Source organism: Mercenaria mercenaria, chromosome 13 (genome assembly GCF_021730395.1).
Source record: "Mercenaria mercenaria strain notata chromosome 13, MADL_Memer_1, whole genome shotgun sequence".
NCBI lineage: Eukaryota > Metazoa > Mollusca > Bivalvia > Venerida > Veneridae > Mercenaria > Mercenaria mercenaria.
Genome location: NC_069373.1, coordinates 27,491,165 through 27,514,247, shown reverse-complemented (window position 1 = coordinate 27,514,247; position 23,083 = coordinate 27,491,165). Strand labels below are relative to the sequence as shown.

At 36.3% G+C, this 23,083-nt stretch overlaps 1 protein-coding gene across 1 annotated transcript in view; it reads right to left on the bottom strand.

Annotated features, from left to right (window-relative positions):
• The window catches only part of LOC123529215 (sortilin-like), a 145,314-nt gene that overhangs the window by 67,715 nt on the left and 54,516 nt on the right, over positions 1–23,083 (bottom strand). The window contains exons 5-11 of the mRNA XM_045309448.2: positions 21,448–21,597; positions 19,916–20,123; positions 15,467–15,615; positions 14,046–14,129; positions 13,223–13,283; positions 11,669–11,919; positions 155–257 (exon numbers count right to left, since the gene is read on the bottom strand). Coding sequence (XP_045165383.2) covers positions 155–257; positions 11,669–11,919; positions 13,223–13,283; positions 14,046–14,129; positions 15,467–15,615; positions 19,916–20,123; positions 21,448–21,597 — 1,006 coding nt within the window. The remainder of the gene's footprint in view (positions 1–154; positions 258–11,668; positions 11,920–13,222; positions 13,284–14,045; positions 14,130–15,466; positions 15,616–19,915; positions 20,124–21,447; positions 21,598–23,083) is intronic.

Sequence of the window (23,083 nt, the reverse complement as noted above, 5' to 3'; positions counted from 1 at the left end):
AGAGGAGAAAATCCTGTGAACCATTTATACAACAAAGAAACCACAGTAGAGAAGAGAAAATTCTGTGAACCATTTATACAACAAAGGAAGCACAGTAGAGAAGAGAAAATTCTGTGAACCATTTATACAACAAAGGAAGCATAGCTCAACTTACCATGAACAAGAATCAAGCCTATGGCAGTTTTTTCACTGACTGGTAAATTGGCTATAATTCCACGTTTTAAACTATACATGCCATGAATCTGTAGATGGCAGTCCTGTAAAATGTAAAACTGACATAGATAAATAGAAAACATTATATAAATCATATACCAGTGTATTATTGTATTATATTGTGCAGGGCACATACAGTGAAAGTCAATTAGGCAGTTTATGACATCTTAATGAGATGTTTAAAATAAATATTTCATAGTTTGCCAGCTCATAAATGCAATAAAGCAAAAAAAAAGTTTGAATAATATTAAGGGAAGTTGTTACAAAGACCTGTCTGTCTGACTGGGTTTCATGCAGTTTTTCAACAGTATACTAGTACTGTAGCAGTATTAATGTCAGCAACATTTACCACTCTGCCAGGGATGCCCCTTTTTCAATTCAAAATATTGTCTTTAATGAATTTCATACCAAAGCTGTTATTCATTTTTACAAAACATAACAAGAGCTGTCACAGGAGATACCACGCTCGATTATTTCAATGCTGGACAGTGAATTTGGGACCATCAGAGGAATTTGGCCCTGCCACTGGGGTGTTTAATGACTCCTATGAGGATATAGACATTGGACAATAGTTTAAGCCTGTGACAAATGTATTAAGTAATAACAGAGAGATAGGTAAAGTGTATCAAAAATTTAAGTATAAAAAGGCCATAATTCACAGAAATTTCTGCAAGACTAATGCACATATGTCATATCATTTGGCTAATAATGTGAAACAACTATTTTAAATTTGAATCAAATCTATTTAGTAATAACTGAGGTAGAGCAAAAGTGCATCTGGACTTGAACCTGAAATTCTAAGTAAAAAGGGGTCATAATTCATATTAATGCCAGAGTTATGGACTATGTGTCATATGATGTGGGTGATGTTGTTGAACTACCATTTCAAATTTGAATCAAATCCATTTAGTAACAATAGTGATACTATTATGGTGAACAAGAGTGTCAGAATGTCACAATATACGCCCATCATAGCAAATTTCTTTACACTAGCACCTGTATTTGCAAATGGAATTTTAATTCTGTGGTTGTGTAGTAATTACTGTAATTCTTTTGTTTTTCTAAATCCACAAAAAAAACTCCTTACCAGGTAGAGATACCTTAAAATACACCTAAAATTTGAAAGTAACATCTATGTTGTACTGTACAAAAGTGGTCTTGGTTTTTCCCTACGGTCAATTATAACAAGAGGACCATGATGGTCCTGAATTGCTCACCTGTCTCAACATGACCCAGTTTTGAACTGAGTATGACGTCGTTTTTTTTCTATTATTTGACATAGTGACCTAGTTTTTGAGCTCATGTGACCCAGTTTTGAACCTGACCTAGATATCATAAAGATGAACATTCAGACCAACCTTCATACAGATCCCATGAAAAATATGGCCTCCAGAGAGGTCACAAGGATTTTTTCATTATTTGACCTACTGACCTAGTTATTGATGGCATGTGACCCAGTTTCAAACTTGACCTAGATATCATCAAGGTGAACATTCTGACCAATTTTCATGAAGATCCATTCAAAAGTATGGCCTCTAGACAGGTCACAAGGTTTTTCTATTTTTAGACCTAATGACCTAGTTTTTGACCGCAGCTGACCCAGTTTCAAACTTGACCTAGATATCATCAAGATGAACATTCAGACTAATTTTCATACAGATCCTATGAAAAATATGGCCTCTAGAGAGGTCACAAGGTTTTTCTATTATTTGACCTACTGACCTAGTTTTTGAAGGCAAATGACCCAGTTTCGAATTTGACCTAGATATCATCAAGGTGAACATTCAGACCAATTTTCATGAAGATCTTGTGAAAAATATGGCCTCTAGAGAGTTCACAAGGTTTTTCTATTTTTAGACCTACTGACCTAGTTTTTAACCACAGTTGACCCAGTTTCGAACTTGGCCTAGATATCATCAAGATGAACATTCAGACTAACCTCCATACATATCCCATGAAAAATATGGCCTCCAGAGAGTTCACAAGGTTTTTTTATTATCTGACCTACTGACCTAGTTATTGACGGCACGTGACCCAGTTTCGAACCTGACCTAGATATCATCAAGGTGAACATTCTGACCAATTTTCATGAAGATCCATTCAAAAGTATGACCTCTAGAGAGGTCACAAGGTTTTTCTATTTTTAGACCTACTGACCTAGTTTTTGATCACAGCTGACCCAGTTTCGAACTTGACCTAGATATCATCAAGATGAACATTCAGACCAACTTTCATACAGATCCCATGAAAAATATGGCCTCTAGAGAGGTCACAAGGTTTTTCTATTATTTGACCTACTGACCTAGTTTTTGATGGCACGTGACCAAGTTTCGAACTTGACCTAGATATCATCAAGGTAAACATTCTGACCAATTTTCATGAAGATCTTGTGAAAAATATGGCCTCTAGAGAGGTCACAAGGTTTTTCTATTTTTAGACCTACTGACCTAGTTTTTGACCGCACGTGACCCAGTTTATAACTTGACCTAGATATCATCAAGATGAACATTCTGACCAACTTTCATAAAGATCCCATGAAAAATGTGACCTCTACAGAGGTCACAAGCAAAAGTTTACGCACGGATGACGGACGCTGCGCGATCACAAAAGCTCACACTGTCACTTTGTGAGCTAAAAAAGTTACAATGTAAGTTATTTATAGTAACAACTAAGGGAGTTAATCTAAAAACAAGAGGACCATGATGGTCCTGAATCGCTCACCTCTTCCCACATGACCCAGTTTTGAATATAACGTCGTTTTTTCTATTATTTGACATAGTGACCTAGTTTTCGAGCTCATGTGACCCAGTTTTGAACTTGACCTAGATACTATCAAGATAAAAATTCTGACAAATTTTCAAGAAGATCCATTGAAAAATATGGTCTCTAGAGAGGTCACAAGGTTTTTCTATTATTTGACCTGTTGACCTAGTTTTCGAAGGTACGTGACCCTGTTTTGAATTTTATCTAGATATCATCAAGGTGAAATTCTCACCAATTTTCATGAAGATCTCATGAAAAATATGGCCTCTAGAGAGGTCACAAGGTTTTTTTTATTTTTATACCTACTGGCCTAGTTTTTGACCGCACTGACCCAGTTTCGAACTTGACCTAGATATCATCAAGGTGAACATTCTGACCAATTTTCATGAAGATCTCATGAAATATATGGCCTCTAGAGAGGTCACAAGGTTTTTCTATTTTTAGACCTACTGACCTAGTTTTTGACCGCATTCGACCCAGTTTCGAATTTGACCTAGATATCATCAAGATGAACATTCAGACCAACTTTCATACAGATCCCATGAAAAGTATGGCCTCTAGAGAGGTCACAAGGTTTTTCTTATTTTTTGACCTACTGACCTAGTTTTTTAAGGCACGTGACCCATTTCAAACTTGACCTAGATATCATCAAGTTGAACATTCTACCAATTTTAGGAGATCCATTCATAAGTATGGCCTCTAGAGAGGTCACAAGGTTTTTCTATTTTTAGACCTACTGACCTAGTTTTTGACCGCACACGACCCTGTTTCGAACCTGACCTAGATATCATCAAGATGAACATTCAGACCAACTTTCATAAGATCCAATGAAAATATGGCCTTTATAGAGGTCACAAGGTTTTTCTATTATTTGACCTACTGACCTAGTTTTTGATGGCACGTGACCCACTTTCGAAATTACCTAGATATCATCAAGATGAACATTCAGACCAACTTTCATACAGATCCCATAAAAATTGGCCTCTAGAGAGGTCACAAGGTTTTTCTATTATTTGACCTACTGACCTAGTTTTTGATGGCATGTAACCCACTTTCGAACTTGACCTAGATATCATCAAGGTGAACATTCTGACCAATTTTCATGAAGATCTCATGAAATATATGGCCTCTAGAGAGGTCACAAGGTTTTTCTATTTTTAGACCTACTGACCTAGTTTTTGACCGCATGTGACCCAGTTTCAAACTTGACCTAGATATCATCAAGATGAACATTCAGACCAACTTATATACAGATCCCATGAAAAATGTGGCCTTTAGAGAGGTCACAAGGGTTTTCTATTATTTGACCTACTGACCTACTTTTTGATGGCACGTGACCCAGTTTCGAACTTGACCTAGATATCATCAAGATGAACTTTCTGACCAATTTTCATGAAGATCTTGTGAAATATATGGCCTCTAGAGAGGTCACTAGGTTTTTCTATTTTTAGATCTACTGACCTAGTTTTTGATGGCACGTGACCCAGTTTCGAACTTAACCTAGATATCATCAAGGTGAACATTCTGACCAATTTTCATGAAGATCTTGTGAAATATATGGCCTCTAGAGAGGTCACAAGGTTTTTCTATTTTTCGACCTACTGACCTAGTTTTTGAAGTCAAGTGACCCAGTTTCGAACTTGACCTAGATATCATCAAGATGAACATTCTGACCAACTTTCATAAAGATCCCATGAAAAATGTGACCTCTAGAGTGGTCACAAGCAAAAGTTTACGGATGGACGCACGCACGCACGCACGGACGACGGACACCGCGCGATCACAAAAGCTCACCTTGTCACTTTGTGACAGGTGAGCTAACAAAAAACAAAAATCAACAAGAGGGCCATGATGGCCCTGTATCGCTCACCTGAGTACCACTGCTCAAAATGATATGATCAAGTTTTGACATAGAGCACATAGGCATACACATTTTAACAAGATTTGAACAAATTTTGTAGAGGTCCACTAGGCAATGCTACATGTCAAATATCTAAGATCTAGGCTTTCTGGTTTATTTTTAGAAAATTTTGAAGATTTTTCTATCTACGATCAAGTAACCCCATGGGGCGGGGTCAATTTGACCCCGGGGGTCATGATTTGAATAAATTTTATAGAAGTCTACTAGGCAATGCTGCATGTCAAATATCTAAGATCTAGGCCGTCTGGTTTATTTTAAGAAAATTTTTGAAGATTTTCCTATGTAAAAATCGAGGTGACCCCTGGGGGCGGGGTCAATCTTGACCCCGGGGGTCATGATTTGAATAAATTTTGTAGAGGTCCACTAGGCAATGCTACATGTCAAATATCTAAGCTCTAGGCCTTCTGGTTTATTTTTAGAAAAATTTTGAAGATTTTCCTATGTAAAATCAAGTGACCCCTGGGGCGGGGTCAATTTTGACCCCGGGGGTCATGGTTTGAACAAGTTTTGTAGAGGTCCAATAGGCAATGCTACATGTCAAATATCTAAGCTCTAGGCTTTCTGGTTTATTTTTAGAAAATTTTTGAAGATTTTCCTATGTAAAATCAAGTGACCCCTGGGGAGGGGTCAATTTTGACCCTGGGGGTCATGATTTGAACAAATGTTGTAGAGGTCCACCAGGCAATGCTACATTGTGAAATATCAAAGCTCTAGGCTTTCTGGTTTATTTTTAGAAAATTTTTGAAGATTTTCCTACGTAAAAACAAGTGACCCCTGGGGCGGGGTCAATTTTGACCTCGGGGGGTCATGATTTGAACAACTTTAGTAGATGTCCATTAGGCAATGCTACATGTCAAATATCTAAGCTCTAGGGCTTCTGGTTTTTGAAAAGAAGATTTTTTAAGATTTTCCTATGTAAAATCAAGTGACCCCTGGGGCGGGGTCAATTTTGACCCCGGGGGTCATGATTTGAACAAATTTTGTAGAGGTCCACCAGGCAATGCTACATGTGAAATATCTAAGCTCTAGGCTTTCTGGTTTATTTTTAGAAATTTTTTGAAGATTTTCCTATGTAAAATCAAGTGACCCCTGGGGCGGGGTCAATTTTGACCCTGGGGTCATGATTTGAACAAACTTGGTAGAGGTCTACTAGGCAATGCTTCACACCAAATATCTAAGCTCTAGGGCTTCTGGTTTTTGAGGAGAAGATTTTCCTTTCAGTTGCCATGGCAACCAGAGTTCTGCACTGAATTCAATTCTTTGAACAATTTTGAAAGGGGGCCACCCAAGGATCATTCCTGTGAAGTTTGGTGTAATTCTGCCCAGTGGTTTTCAAGAAGAAGATTTTTTTAGAAATTGTTGACGCACAACGGACACAGACGATGGACATCAAGCGGTCACAATAGCTCACGTTGTCACTCTGTGACAGGTGAGGTAAAAAGAGAAAGTGTAAAAAAAACTTTAACCAAGGTGGGGACGCGGAAAGACGCCAACGCCGGGTCGAGTAGGATAGCTCTCCTTATACTTCGTATAGTTGAGCTAAAAATTAACAAGAGGGTCATGATGACCCTGGCTCTCTCATCTAAGTAATATGAGCTATGTGTTTCAAATGTCAAACTGATGCTAAAATATTAAGAAAGTAGGATAGTAGGTCAAATTCAAGGCACTGAAAGTCAGTGTTAAGATTGGTGTGCAAAACTGTAATGTAAGTCCATACAAAACTCCTTACCAGGTAGAGATAGGTCAAAATACACTTTAAAATTGGATGTAACATGCATATTGTACTATATACCGTCTCAGGCTGGTGAACAATTGTGCCAAGTTACATCAAAATCCCTCCATGCATAAAGAAGAAATGCTCTGGACAAAGTCATTCTTGTATCTGACGTTTGGCCTCTAAGTGTGACCTTGACCTAAGACTTAGGGACCTGGTTCTTGTGCAAGACACTCAGTCTATGGTGGTGAACATTTGTGCCAAGTTACATAAAAATCCATCTATGCATGAAGAAGAAACGCTCGGACAAAGTCATTATCCAATTTGACATTTGACCTCCAAGTGTGACCTTGACTTTAGACCTAGGGACCTGGTTCTTGTGCATGACACTGCGTCTTATGATGGTGAACATTTGTGCCTAGTTACTTCAAAATTCTTCCATGCATGAAGAAGAAAAGCTCTGGACAAAGTTTGTGGATGCACAGGGGCAGTAACTCTGGAACCCATGGTGAAATAAGGCTGGTTCAAAAAAGGAACCAAGATCTTATGGTGGTACAAGTTGTGCGCAAGTTTCGTTAAAATCAAATCACAAATGAAACCACTATCGTGCAGGCAAGACCAAAATAGCTAATTTTTGTCCTTTCAGGGGCCGTAACTCTGGAACCCGTAGTGGGATATGGATGGTTCAAGAAAGGAACCAAGATCTTATGGTGACACAAGTTGTGTGCAAAGTTGGTTAAAATCAAATCAAAAACAAGAGTGCAAGAATGTCACAATATACGCCCGTCACAGCAAATTTCTTTACTCTAGCACCTGTATTTGCAAATGGAATTTTAATTTTGTGGTTGTTTAGTAATCATTGTAAGTCATTTGTTTTTCTAAGTCCACAAAAAAACTCCTTACCAGGTAGAGATACATTAAAATACACCTAAAATTTGAAAGAAACATCTATGTTGTACCACAGAAAAGTGGTCTTGTTTTTTCCCTACTGTCAATTATAAACAAGAGGACCATGATGGTCCTGAATCGCTCACCTCTTCCCACATGACCCAGTTTTGAGTATGACATCGTTTTTTTCTATTATTTGACATAGTGACCTAGTTTTTGAGATCATGTGACCCAGTTTTGAACTTGACCTAGATATTATCAAAATAAAAATTCTGACCAATTTTCATGAAGATCCATTGAAAATATGGTCTCTAGGTTTTTCTATTATTTCATCTATTGACCTAGTTTTCAAAGGTACCTGACCCTGTTTTGAACTTTACCTAGATATCATCAAGGTGAACATTCTCACTAATTTTCATGAAGATCTCATGAAAAATATGGCCTCTAGAGAGGTCACAAGGTTTTTCTATTTTTATACCTACTGGCCTAGTTTTTGACCGCACATGACCCAGTTTCGAAACTGACCTAGATATTATCAAGATGAACATTCAGATCAATTTTCATGAAGATCCATTGAAAAATATGGCCTCTAGAGAGGTCAAAAGATTTTAATAATTTTAGACCTACTGACCTAGTTTTTGACTGCAGTTGATTCAGTTTCAAACTTGACTTGCTAGATTCTCAAGATGACATTCAGACCAACTTTCATACAGATCCATGAAAGTTGGCCTCTAGAGGGTCACAAGGTTTTTTTATTTGACCTACTGACCTAGTTTTTACGGCACGTGACCAGTTTCAACTTGAACTAGATAACATCAAGGTGAACATTCTGACAATTTTATGGAGATCCATTCATAAGTATGGCCTCTAGAGAGGCACAAGGTTTTTCTATTTTTAGACCTAATGACCTAGTTTTTGACCGCACATTGAACCCTGTTTCGAACTTGACCTAGATTATATATCAAGATGAACATTCAGACCAATTTTCATACAGATCCAATGAAAAATATGGCTTTTAGAGAGGTCACAAGGTTTTTCTATTATCTGACCTACTGACCTAGTTTTTGATGGCACGTGACCCACTTTCGCCCCTGATCTAGATATCATCAAGATGAACATTCAGATTAACTTTCATACAGATCCCATGAAAAATATGGCCTCTAGAGTGGTCACAAGGTTTTTCTATTATTTGACCTACTGACCTAGTTTTTGATGGCACGTGACCCACTTTCCAACTTGACCTAGATATCATCAAGGTGAACGTTCTGACCAATTTTCATGAAGATCTCATGAAATATATGGCCTCTAGAGAGGTCACAAGGTTTTTCTATTTTTAGACCTACTGACCTAGTTTTTGACAGCACGTGACCCAGTTTCGAACTTGACCTAGATATCATCAAGATGAACATCCAGACCAACTTTCATACAGATCCCATGAAAAAAATGGCCTTTAGAGAGGTCACAAGGTTTTTCTATTATTTGACCTACTGACCTAGTTTTTGACGGCACGTGACCGAGTTTCAAACTTGACCTAGATATCATCAAGGTGAACGTTCTGACCAATTTTCATGAAGATCTTTTGAAATATATGGCCTCTAGAGAGGTCACAAGGTTTTTCTATTTTTAGACCTACTGACCTAGTTTTTGAAGGCACGTGACCCAGTTTCGAACTTGACCTAGATATCATCAAGATGAACATTCTGACTAACTTTCATAAAGATTCCATGAAAAATGTGACCTCTAGAGTGGTCACAAGGTTTTTCTATTTTTAGACCTACTGACCTAGTTTTTGACCGCACGTAACCCAGTTTCGAACTTGACCTAGATATCATCAAGATGAACATTCTGACCAACTTTCATGAAGATCCCATGAAAAATGTGACCTCTAGAGTGGTCACAAGGTTTTTCTATTTTTAGACCTACTGACCTAGTTTTTGAAGGCACGTGACCCAGTTTCGAACTTGACCTAGATATTATCAAGATGAACATTCTGACCAACTTTCATAAAGATCCCATGAAAAATGTGACCTCTAGAGTGGTCACAAGGTTTTTCTATTTTTAGACCTACTGACCTAGTTTTTGAAGGCACGTAACCCAGTTTCGAACTTGACCTAGATATCATCAAGATGAACATTCTGACCAACTTTCATGAAGATCCCATGAAAAATGTGACCTCTAGAGTGGTCACAAGGTTTTTCTATTTTTAGACCTACTGACCTAGTTTTTGAAGGCACGTGACCCAGTTTCGAACTTGACCTAGATATCATCAAGATGAACATTCTGACCAACTTTCATAAAGATCCCATGAAAAATGTGACCTCTAGAGTGGTCACAAGGTTTTTCTATTTTTAGACCTACTGACCTAGTTTTTGAACGCACGTGACCCAGTTTCGAACTTGACCTAGATATCATCAAGATGAACATTCTGATCAACTTTCATGAAGATCCCATGAAAAATGTGACCTCTAGAGTGGTCACAAAGTTTTTCTATTTTTCGACCTACTGACCTAGTTTTTGAACGCACGTGACCCAGTTTCGAACTTGACCTAGATATCATCAAGATGAACATTCTGACCAACTTTCATGTAGATCCCATGAAAAATGTGACCTCTAGAGTGGTCACAAGGTTTTTCTATTTTTAGACCTACTGACCTAGTTTTTGACCGCACGTGACCCAGTTTCGAACTTGACCTAGATATCATCAAGATGAACATTCTGACCAATTTTCATAAAGATCCCATGAAAAATGTGACCTCTAGAGTGGTCACAAGCAAAAAGTTTACGGACGCACGTACGCACGGACGGACGACGGACACTGCGCGATCACAAAAGCTCACCTTGTCACTTTGTGACAGGTGAGCTAAAAACAAAATTGTAAGTCCACACAAAAATCCTTACCAGGTAGAGACAGGTCAAAATACACCTCAAAATTGGGTGTAACATGCATGTTGTACTACAGAAAAGTGGTCTCGATTTTTCCCTTTGACTAGTAATGAAAAAGTTACAATATAAGCTATTTATAGTAACAACAAAGGGAAGTAATTCTAAAGAAGGGACCTGCGCATGACACTCCGTCTCATGATGGTGTACAATTGTGCCAAGTTACATCAAATTCCCTCCATGCATGAAGAAGAAATGCTCCGGACAAAGTCATTCTTGTATCTGACCTTAGGCCTCTAAGTGTGACCTTGACCTTAGACCTAGGGACCTTATTCTTGTGCATGACACTCCGTCTCATGGTGGTGAACATTTGTGCCAAGTTATATCAAAATCCCTCCATGCATGAAGAAGAAATGCTCTGGACAAAGTTTTCATTCTTGTATCCTTTGACCTCTAAGTGTGACCTTGACCTTAGACCTAGGGACCTGGTTCTTGTGCACGACACTCCATCTCATGATGGTGAACAATTGTGCCAAGTTACATCAAAATCCCTCTATGCATGAAGAAGATATGCTCCAGACAAAGTCTGTGGGCGCCGCCCGCCCGGCTGCCCGCCCATCCGCCCACCAGCGGCGTTCCCATAATATGTCCTGTTTTTCAAACGGGAGTATAAAAAGCATCAAAATAACACTCAAATTCTTAGAAAAAAGTGGACATAATTCATGAAATATTTGAACCAGAGAAATGGATCTTGTGTCCCATGATGCGGGTGAGGATAAGGAACATTTATTTTAAGTCTGAATCAAATTCCTTTAGTAATAACAGAGATATTGTGAAAATGCATCATAACTGACCCAAAATTCTAAATAAGATGGGGCATATTTCATGAAAAATTGGTGCCAAAGTTATGGACTCTGTGTCATATGGTATGAGTGATGATGGAGAACAACCGTTTTAAGTATTGAATCAAATCCATTCAGTAATAACAGAGATTCACTGAGTGTACCAAAACTTTAACATGAAATTCTATGTAAAAAAGGGGGGGATAATTCATGAAATATTGGTGCCAGAATTATGAACCTTGTGCCATAAGATAAGGCTGATGATGTGGAATAACTTTTATAAGTTTGAAGCAAATCCATCATGTAAACACAGAGATAAAGAGTTAAGTGCATCAAAACATTCAACAAAGTGTGAATGGTGAAGGGACGCTGACGTGGATGCTGGGTCAAGTAGGATAGCTCTCCATTACATTCGTATAGTCAAGCTAAACAGTATATAAATGATACCTTTTTTTCATCTTTACAAGCCACACCTTCAGGTCTAGGTATTTTTTGCCAATCAGCTCCACGATTATAGGTTATCATGGTATGTATGGAATCGTCATCGCTCATCTGACTGGTGATGTAAACGCCTCGCATTGACTTCACCTTGTAGAAATCATGTATTTCCCCATAGTTAGGGAAGAGATGCCTTGTCAGAGATATTGAATATACTATTCCCTGATTGGCAGATGTGTAAAGAGTCCCATGACCAGTATCTATCAAAAATAATGAATTAAAGTTTGAATTACTTCAAATTGGTTAAGTCAAACTTCATAAATAAAACAAATCTTTTAAAAGATCAGAATGTATGACCAAAGGTTGAAATAACTACTGCTGGCTTTATTTAATGGGCACTGCACATTTATTCATATTTTGAAAATACTATAAATGTTCTGACAAAACACACTGACTATCCAGCATTTAACCCTTGAAGACAATTAGTTCTGAGCACATGATATGAATGATTCGAAGTTTAACTCATTATCTATAATGTTAAGAATGACTTTGTAAAATAATTTAGCTATCGTGAAATTTTGTAATTTATATGTTCTAACTTTTAGTTACAGATATAGCATATGAATTCTACTGAGCAGAAGCATCAAAGGTGTATCCAATTTGATTATTTCTGACTGATATCTATTTTGTCTTCCATCATTGCATAAAATGGTAACAATGCTGAATTGTAGAGAAGGCTGACAGAGACATGAACTGGTATCAAATATATTCACTGCAGACTCAACTATTGTTAATACAACATCAATGTTTATATCATGGGTAGACTTATTACTGCCAGTCTTATCTCAGTTCACTCAAAACAAAACCATTGTGTGAATGATAAATTTCACTCTTGTTATTTTTAATTACCTCTTAGCTTTTAGAGTTTTGGCAAATAATTCATCAAAACAATGGCCAAGAGTCCTTGTTCGCTGTACAGAGAATGGGTAGAGATATGTTAGCATTTATTACTGTGTATTTCAACTTTCAGTTTCAGTTCTTTACATTCAGATAATAGAAGCATTTCTTTTCACACTGGGTCTAACCATATATGGAACAGCTACAGCAAAAATCAGTAACTAAAATGAAAATCAGTAAAGAAATATCACACAGATTAACCTGTATTGTAGCTTAGCTCGATTCTTTCATTTTTAGCTCCAGTGTAAAATAAAGATATACACTTCAGTCTACTAAAATGGAGTACAGAAGATGATAAACAAGAGCAACGCAATATGCATCACAATACGGAGCAATATATGCCCAAAGGTGTGACCTTGACCTTGAAGCAAGCCATCCGAAACATGCGCTCTGCATGTCATCTAGATGTGGTGAATATTTGTGTAAGTTTCTTCGAAATCCTTGAAGTGGTTCAAGAGTTACAGAGGGGACAGGAAATGGCTAACAGACGGAGAGACAGACACCAGCGTCATAACATAATATGACAAAATTTATAGCAGTTTTCATGGTATGGATCAAACAGGGTACTTTTAATAATACAATAGTAAGTACACAAAGCATACTAACCATCCTTATTATCAACATGCATAAATATCATACTGTCTTCCACATCCATTACACTGAAAAACTGAAATGAAAAATAAACATGTTTATACTGAATGTATTTCCTTGTCAAACTCAGAAAGACTTGACAGTATCTCTACAAGTAACATTGTCAGTTGAAAAATAAACTCCAAGTGATAGAGTTACTAAATTCTTTTTTTTTTTTTTTTTTTTTTTTGGGTTGGATTTAACGTCGCACCGACACGATAGGTCATATGGCGACTTTCCAGCTTTAATGGTGGAGGAAGTCCCCAGGTGCCCCTCCGTGCATTATTTCATCACGAGCGGGCACCTGGGTAGAACCACCGACCTTCCGTAAGCCAGCTGGATGGCTTCCTCACATGAAGAATTCAACGCCCCAAGTGAGGCTCGAACCCACATCGATGAGGGGCAAGTGATTTGAAGTCAGCGAGATAGAGTTACTGAAATATTACTTTTTTATTAAATTTTGTGACAACCTAGTTTTTGTCGAGTTCACAGTTGTGTCAGTCCATGAAATAAAATCTAAAGAAACGAATAAAATATAAATGAGTTTACCCTTAAAATTTAAAAATCAACAAATTCTTGTCCCCAAGGAAAGAGCTGTTCTGGCCAAAACCATGAAAGTATTGTCAACGCGATATCATGTTTTTTCAGTAGTATATTTAAGTTCAATAACATACCTTTAATTCATACATGTATTTGATTTTCAAGTTCTATTTTATTTTTTATGAAATTTATCATCACATTATTTTTATGTTTTGGCTTTCATTGACTACCATATATCCTGTATAGAATGAATACTTACTCTGCTTGGCTCTATAGTAGGTAACTGGACTTCCCTGAACACATTTCCACCATCTGTAGAAATAAGCAGATGTCTCCAGCCATACTAGAATGTAAACAGGTAAATATGTTTCCTATAAGACATTAAGGCAGATGTAGTCTTCTACTGTCTACTGAACTTTAAATTTTGTTTCATTTTTGATGGGTTTAACAGCAAATGGACACAATTATATGTCATATGGCAACATTCAAACTTTCAATGTTGGAAGACCCAAGGTGCCCCCTAAAATGTTACTAACCCTAACCCTAGGCATGAGAGGGCAACTTGCTAGAACCACAGACCTACAGTCAGCCAGCTGGAAAGCTTTCACATGAAAAAATTCTACACTCCAAGTAACTTGAAGTAAGGTTTAAAATCCTGGGATGAGGGACAAATGTACAAAGACAGCGACTTTGAAAAGGGGCATAATTTTGTAATATGTAAGCCCGGGTTATGAAATCTGCCCTAAAAGGTCATGTCATAATGCTGCAGAAGTGTGGTATTTGAAAGTATTTGGTCCTTTAATTTTTGAGAAGCCTGCTTGTACTGATGATAAATTCGAAAGATGATAAAGCTGACCACATTCAAATTATTCAGTTGCAATTGTTTTTTTATATGATTGAACATGCCGTCTAATAGCAACCACTTAGAACACCAACTGGTGTAAACAAAACCAAATTGGTAAATATTCTGTATAAATAAATGAGTTACATTTGTCTGTTTAAAAATATTTATCCAAAAATACTGGGGATGAGGGTGTTTTTTGCGCATGCTCACTGTCAACACATAAAGGCCTGACATTGGGTCACTTTTCATTACCTGATCGGGAATGACTGTTGCAGCATTTTTGGGAAAGTTTCAATATAATACTACGGAGAAATTTTTTTAAATGACAAAGTGGTCGAATTTATCATCAGTCAACATTCCTACAGTCCCCATTTTACATACCACTTTCAATGCCTCACTTCTTGTGAGTTTGCTTACTAAATATAAATTTAAATTATGTCAGTTATTCAGTAAGAGCTAAGCTGTATTTTGATACCAACCATTGATAACAATTTGCAGAAATAAAAAAGTTACAGGTAAAAAACCTCATTTTCTGTCCGAGTTTATCATCAGTACCAGTATACAAAACTTCTGTGATGGAGACTCAGACAAAAGGGTAAGAACAAAAGCTCCATTTCTTGAACAAGAGGGCCAGGATGGATCCTGGACCTAAATCATTCACCTGACATTAACAGCTGGGCTGAATACTTTTAGAACAAGGAACAATGCTGTGAAATTATTCTAAAACTGGGCCAGTAGTCTGAGAGGAGATTTCCAGAGTTTTCCAAACTTTGTGCTCAGGTAAGCTTAAAATCAGAAACGGCTGAAACAGTCATTACCATAAGAGCTTAACTTACAGCATCTGTGTTGCTTTTTATTTGAGAGGCATACAAAAATTTTCCCTGGCGTTCAAATGAAACAACTTTTTCTAGAAGATCAGTGTAGGTAGCTCCAGCATCTGTAGACTTTGCAAGAGTAAATTCTGTTGTATAACTGAAGTCAAAAACTGTAATAGAATAAAACAAGTAGTTACGCTCTTGTTTATGTATGAATTTCTTTTTTATTTATGGTACATATTTAAGAAATAATTTATAGCAAAAGAGTGTTTTAACACTACATATGCACGATGGGTGATTATTCGTCGGGTGTAATAATTTTACGTGGGCACAGCCCGAGTGAAATTATTTGTACGATGTATTACCGCCCAAGTGTATAAATAGTGTTATTTCGATTCTAATATGCCCTTAATCTAAAACAGTAGATAAAATATAGTAGCGCTCTTTCTTGGTTGCAACAAAATCATGACGTCACCCCATGTTAACGTGACGTCATTCTAGCGTATGTATTAAAAGAGACAAACACAACAGAATTAAAAAGAATCCATTCTGAAATTGTGAATTAGTCTAAAGAAATATAGGTCTAGCTCTTACTTTAATATACAGATGAACCTGCCACAGCGGTCACCTGTATCGAGCAGCCACTTGCCATATACAGCCAGCCAACTAACGTCACATACTGACTTTTCATTTTGCTAAATTCATTTAAGGGTCTGCCTGACTGTGAAGCCATCATAACTGGCTTGACCAAGACACTTTCCCCTTATGCATGTCTCTCTGTTTTTGGAGTTAAAAAAGTTGGGGGAGGGGGGTGTAGAATTGTCTCAATGTTAAAATAATTTTTCCAAATATTATGTTATTTTGGTTTCAAAATGTTGGTCAATGACACCTTATAATTATGTTCAATGATATTGATAGAGTGGTAAGTGCTACCTGGCTTGGCATCAAAGTATAGGTGACTGTGATACCTGAGCTGCTACCTGGCTTGGCATCAAAGTATAGGTGACTGTGCTACCTGGCTTGGCATCAAAGTATAGGTGACTGTGATACACGAGCTGCTACCTGGCTTGGCATCAAAGTATAGGTGACTGTGATACCCGAGCTTGGCATCAAAGTATAGGCGACTGTGATACCTGGCTAGGCATCAAAGTATAGGTGACTGTGATACCTGAGCTGCTACCTGGCTTGGCATCAAAGTATAGGTGACTGTGATACCTGGCTTGGCATCAAAGTATAGGTGACTGTGATACCTGGCTTGGCATCAAAGTATAGGTGACTGTGATACCTGAGCTTGGCATCAAAGTATAGGTGACTGTGATACCTGGCTTGGCATCAAAGTATAGGTGACTGTGATACCTGAGCTTGGCATCAAAGTATAGGTGACTGTGATACCTGAGCTTGGCATCAAAGTATAGGTGACTGTGATACCTGAGCTTGGCATCAAAGTATAGGTGACTGTGATACCCGAGCTTGGAGAGTGGTAATGTTAAATGTGTATTAATTACACCGTGTTGTTGCTTCAACTTGTCTTAAAACAGCCACCTACCTTAAGCAGCCAGACTGTACCACTCATTTGCCTGGCTGCTTTATACAGCTTTGCCTGTACTCTATTAGTCTGTCTCTTATTTCAGTTTGTTTTTTAACTGATCTTTTAATTGTAACTTTAACATCAAAGGCCTGAATGGCCTGAGTCGGCTAATGATTGATGTACTGACAGTATAGTCTACCAGTTTCAGTTTGTTTTTAGTTTTTTCTTAAAATTTCATAACACAGCTCGATATTTACCCAAAATATTATATCCGGATACCATTACACTTTTCTCCAGTTTGAACAATATATTTTACAAATTGTGATGATACGAAGACATTTAGCAGCAATTGGCAGTATCTGACATTGAAGTTTACGGTTAAATTACCTCTTATTTAAATCTTTTCATAAAAAAGTTGTTTCGTTTCGTGAAAGCAGCCAAACATAGACGATCTACTTTCGATTTCAAAAACTACAAGAAAATACAATTTAATGTTTCGCCGATTTGTTTATTTCTCGAAAAATAAGAATTAAAATCATTTTTAATATCAGTAGTAACTAAACAAACCAGTAAGAGCTTCTTCTTCTGATAATTTATCCGTTTACTGACTGCAAAATTCAACCCACACAAAGTTTATAGAAATCATACGATGCATGTTTACGTTTAATGTAGGAGAATTAAGGCTGATCGGCTATGTTACTTAACGCATCCAGACGATTCAGATTTTGTTTTTAAAAAAGCATTGTGTGCGTTTCTGTAATTTTATATACGTTTTTATACGCTTAGAAATTATTAGACATGCGTATTTGCATTATTTCTATACGTAATTTACGCTAATACGCATCTTATCTGGAGCCCTGTGAACTATTTTTTGTCTTTCGCTGGATGTTACCCAAGCTTTGTAAGCCTGCGCAATTCTTAAAATGCACATTTATGCTTAATGAGTTACATTCGAGAATTGCACAATTACAAGTCATAAATATGACAGATTACATCGTATATTGGTCATAGCAAAGGGAATTGACACAACTTAACTTCATTCATGCAGTGAACTGTTTGAAGTTTGAGAAATCTAATGGAACTACATCCCTTCACTGTGTTATTTGGTCCATTTAGAGAATCGTTGGATAGCAAGGACTCGTCAAAAGGCTTTCAGCCTTTAGCCGACTCAATAAATATTAAATTGTAGTTTCTAGTTATTTAATTACCGTATTTCACCTATGTCTTGGGACACCCTAAATCTTGGGACACCCCTAAAATATGGAAAAATAATTATTTTTCTTGACCCTAAGTTTTTGGACATGTATTTTCTCAGCGTATTTTTCGTTCCTAAGTGTTGGGACTAAGGTTTGTACTGATTCAAGATGTAACCCAAATACCGTTATTATACATTGTATGATGTTGTATCGATCAAAATATCAAATAATTATAAGAACCAAAGACTATTTTTTTAACATTTTCGTGTCGTGTTTTTACTAGTAAAGTGTTGTATTTTTTTTGCAGCAGCAGCCAGGAAGTCCATTTTCCGTTATTTGTTTATTTTTATTTACCACTGACCGGAATTTACCCGCGAATCGTACAGATATCAAAACGCCATGCCGGTAATTTTCCATTCCACGAGCACGTGCGACCTATCGTAATGTCTTACAACGCCGTTACTTTTGTTCATCGACACGTATACAAAAAACGCGCGTCACACATTCATTTTTTTTTTTTATTGCTTCAGATTTTCAACACCAATTGAGAAGTAATATAGTTTGAATTCTATAACGATTTTAAAAAGGTATCGACAGAAATGTTGGCAAAATTCTATAAAAACGGTCGAATTTTCATAAAATTACTTGCAAAATTTCAAACAGCGCGATCCTAAATACTTATTTCTTTCTAAAAGTAAATAAATGATACAAACTATGGGCATAAAATTCAGACTTTTGACCAGAAAGTACAAAAAACAGAATAGAAAAATCTTAAATAATGAAAAGGCGGCAGCAATTTAAAAATATGAAGTAAAACGATTTTTGGCAAACAGATTTCTGTTACATGAACTCGTGAATGTAAATAGAAAATGCGGTTAAAAAACAAAAACAATAATGATGTTGTTGCGTATTTTTAATAAGTTTTGAATGAATCTTTGTACATGTACATGTATTTTTTGACACGACACCTTATAATAAGATATTCTTCTCAAACCATTTTGTAATTTCCTTGAGGGCAAATAGGTCACAGAGGTAAGATATCCGCTATTATAGTTTGACACGTTTACCTGTCAGTTTATACGGGATATTGCACATTCGCTTTAACAAATTAAAAAGAAGCTTTTTTTATTGATTGTTACAACACTAGATCTACTTCTCAGCACTTAAGAACCGAGGCGGTACGATCAAACAGTGATGTGCAACATGGCGCGAAAACATGACGTAATGCCATGAAAATCTCGGGGAAACTATACCGCTTTGATCTCCACTTCTAATGTCATGATACCGACACACTTCTTTTACCTCTTTGAGGGGGTGTTAATTTATGATGAAAACAAGGCCAATTACTTCGTTTATCAACAGAATAATTACCGATAATCCTTGTTTTTTTTCCCGCTTTCAACACGGGTGGGTGGGGGATGTTACCCGATGACGATTACTGTGTCCATATTTTTGGGACACTTTTTAAACTAATTATTTTTCGGGAAATAAGTCTTGGGACAGTGAAAAAAATAATTATTTTATGCTGTCCCAAGACTTAGGTAAAATACGGTAGGCATAAACACTTAAAAGGAAATGTGTGGATGTGTAAAATCAATTTTTGGGGCACAATGTTTTTTGTCATTAAGATCAAAATGGCTATTTCTTGGGAAAATGATTTTATGGAATTCAACTTCTGAAGATTATGTAAGTGTGAATTTTATTTGTTTCTTAATAAATATTATTCCCCTACAAATAGTTACTCACATTGCTTTAAAATTGGGTCATTTATCTGCTCTGCTCCGTAGGTAAAATATATAGTTTCAGCAGTGTCTGGATTTGTCCCTTTGTCAACACTGTCATCAAGTTTAACACCCCAAACAACTTTGTCAACAACTTTTTTCTCTCCAGTACGTTTCTCTTTTATATCAACCGGTTTCCAGTTGGCTCCATCATCTTTTGAGACAAACATGTTCTACAAAACAAATATTTTTTACAGCATATTCTAAACTGATTTTCTGGTATAAAACTTATGTCAAATGTTTAAACAAAGTTACTGGCTGAAATTTCTAAAACTAAACTGATTTTCAGACAGATTTTAGCTTGGGAAAAACTTCTATATTTTTCGTCTGCATATAAGACAGAACAAGAGCACCGCCTTGCGGGTGCTGACGCTCATCTGATTTTTTTTGAATAATAGAAATATTGTCCTACCCATGATTTTCTAAGTCTAAAAAGGGCCATCATTCTTGCAAAAAGCAGGATAGAGTTACATTTCTTGATGTACAGTGTCCACTTATGATGGTGAAAAACTGTTGCAAGTTTTAAAGCAATAGCTTTGATAGTTTATGAGAAAAGTTGACTTAAACATAATACTCAACCAAGAAAATGATTTTCTAAGTCCAAAAGGGGCAATAATTATTGCAAAAAGCAGGATGGAGTTATGTTGCTTGCTGTACAGGGTCAGCTTATGATGGTGAACAAGTGTTGCAAGTTTCAAAGCAATAGCTTTGATAGTTTAAGAGAAAAAGTTGACCTAAACATAAAACTTAACCAAGAAATCTGATATTTTCTAAGTCCAAAAGGGGCCATAATACTTGCAAAAAGCAGGATAGAGTTATGTTTCTTGCTGTACAGGGTCAGCTTATGATTGTGAACAAGCGTTGCAAGTTTTAAAGCAATAGCTTTGATAGTTTAGGATAAAAGCTGACCTAAACATAAAACTTAACCAAGAAAACTGATTTTCTAAGTCCAAAAGGGGAAATAATTCTTGCAAAAAGCAAGATGGAGTTATGTTTCTTGATGTACAGGGTCTGCTTATGATGGTGAACAAGTATTCCAAGTTTCAAAGCAATAGCTTTGATAGTTTAGGAGAAAAGTTGACCGAAACATAAAACTTAACCAAGAAATCTGATATTTTCTAAATACAAAAGGGGCCATAAATCTTGCAAAAAGCAAGATGGAGTTATGTTTCTTGCTATACAGGGTCAGCTTATGATGGTGAACAAGTATTCCAAGTTTCAAAGCAATAGCTTTGATAGTTTAGGAGAAAAGCTGACCTAAACATAAAACTTAACCAGGCAATGCCGACGCAGACACCGACGCCGACAACCGCTCAAGTGATGACAATAACTCATCATTTTTTTTTTCAAAAAATCAGATGAGCTAAAAACGACTTTTAACATAATTTTATAAATTTTCCATTTCATTGAATTTGTCATCTGACTTTGAAACTATTGGATAAAATTTCTACTTTCACAGCTTTAAACTGTTATGAAGAATGTCTGCTAGAATCCTACCTTGTTAGCATTAAGTGCTATCAAATAATCATTGTTGAATGAATTGAACACCAACTCTCCGTCAAATGGAAATGTCAAATCTATCTTGTTAAAATTTAGCCCTCCATCTGTTGTTGTATACATGTATTTACCTTCACCAATAAGATACACCTACAAAATGTTATTGTTTATTTAATATAACAGGGTATAGGCATGTCTGATAAATATGAATTACTTTTCACTTTGGACATATTAAGTTCTTTGGTTTCTGTATTAGTGTATTGGTAAACATGTACTTAAACTTCTTTTTTATGATTTATAAATGATGTGAAACAGTAACAGTGCATAACTTTAAGAATCCAAACATGCATTAAGTTAGTACCAAAATACGATATACAAACAAAGGGGCCATGATGGCCCTGTGTCACACACTGGACTTAAAGGCCTAGATTTTGGCAGTGGGCCAAGGGATTTTTGTCTTCACCAGCACAGTTGGGGGCTAATGACCATCACAGTATGGTTCCAATAAACAAGGGTCAATGTTTATTGGAGAGTCAGTCTACCTTACAAGTGTATCAATTAGTGAGAAGGGGAAACAATGTAATTTATTTTAAACTGATATATAACTGATAACTTTTAAAGTTATACTAGTTGGTTTTTTTTTGCATTTCTATGTAAAGAAAAATATTTGTTGATCAAACACAAAAATAATATAATCAGGAACTTATTTTCACAATAATGAAATAATGATAATCTTACTTAAAGAAATATGCAAGTTTTTATTTTTTCAAAGTTTGTCTGGAGAATTGTGATATTTCAGAAAAATGTGACTTTCACTCATCTAAAGCTTGCAGAATACTGAAATAACATTTGTCTAAAATTGAAATGTGCATTTCAAAGTTACAAAGCAAAGCATGAAAAAAGTCACTTTTGGCAACATACTGAAAATGAAAATTGAGTATAGATGGAACACAATAATTTTAAGTTCAAATAATGTTGATTACATGAATACAAGAAACCCAGTTTCCAATTAGAAAAATATTGTTTGTCAGCACAAAGAACTCATGAAGTTTTCACTATACTTGTGTTTTGTGTTTTATTATCATTATTATTTTCAATATTATTACTGTATCTTTAATTATCCTTTATGTAATATAATAATAATAATAATAATAATTACGATTAATTTTATTATTATTATTATCATTAATATAACATTAAAGTAATAGTTATTATCATCTATATAATATCAAAATAATAATTAATATTATTATCATTCCACATTCACTGAAGAAAAATTAATTTCGTTCAACTCCACTGCACACATCTTCATGGTCTAGTTGGGGTCCCTGCTGTGCTAATTGCCCTCTAATCAGTTGCTATTACATAATCGCTGATAAGCAGCAGATAAGTTGGGAATTGTATATTGGGGGGGGGGGGGGGGGGGGGGACACTTATATAGTAGTGAATCTAGGCCTTTAACAAACATAACAGAAGTCGGCATGACCAAATCTGGTAGGGAACTCCTAGCCTACTGTTATGAAAAATATCTTACCACCAAGCTTTGCACCTTTGGAGAAAAAGATTGTTCAAAGTTTTTCATCCTCACCCCTATTGGGGCCCCAAATTTGGTCCAAGGCAAACCTTTTGAAGAAAA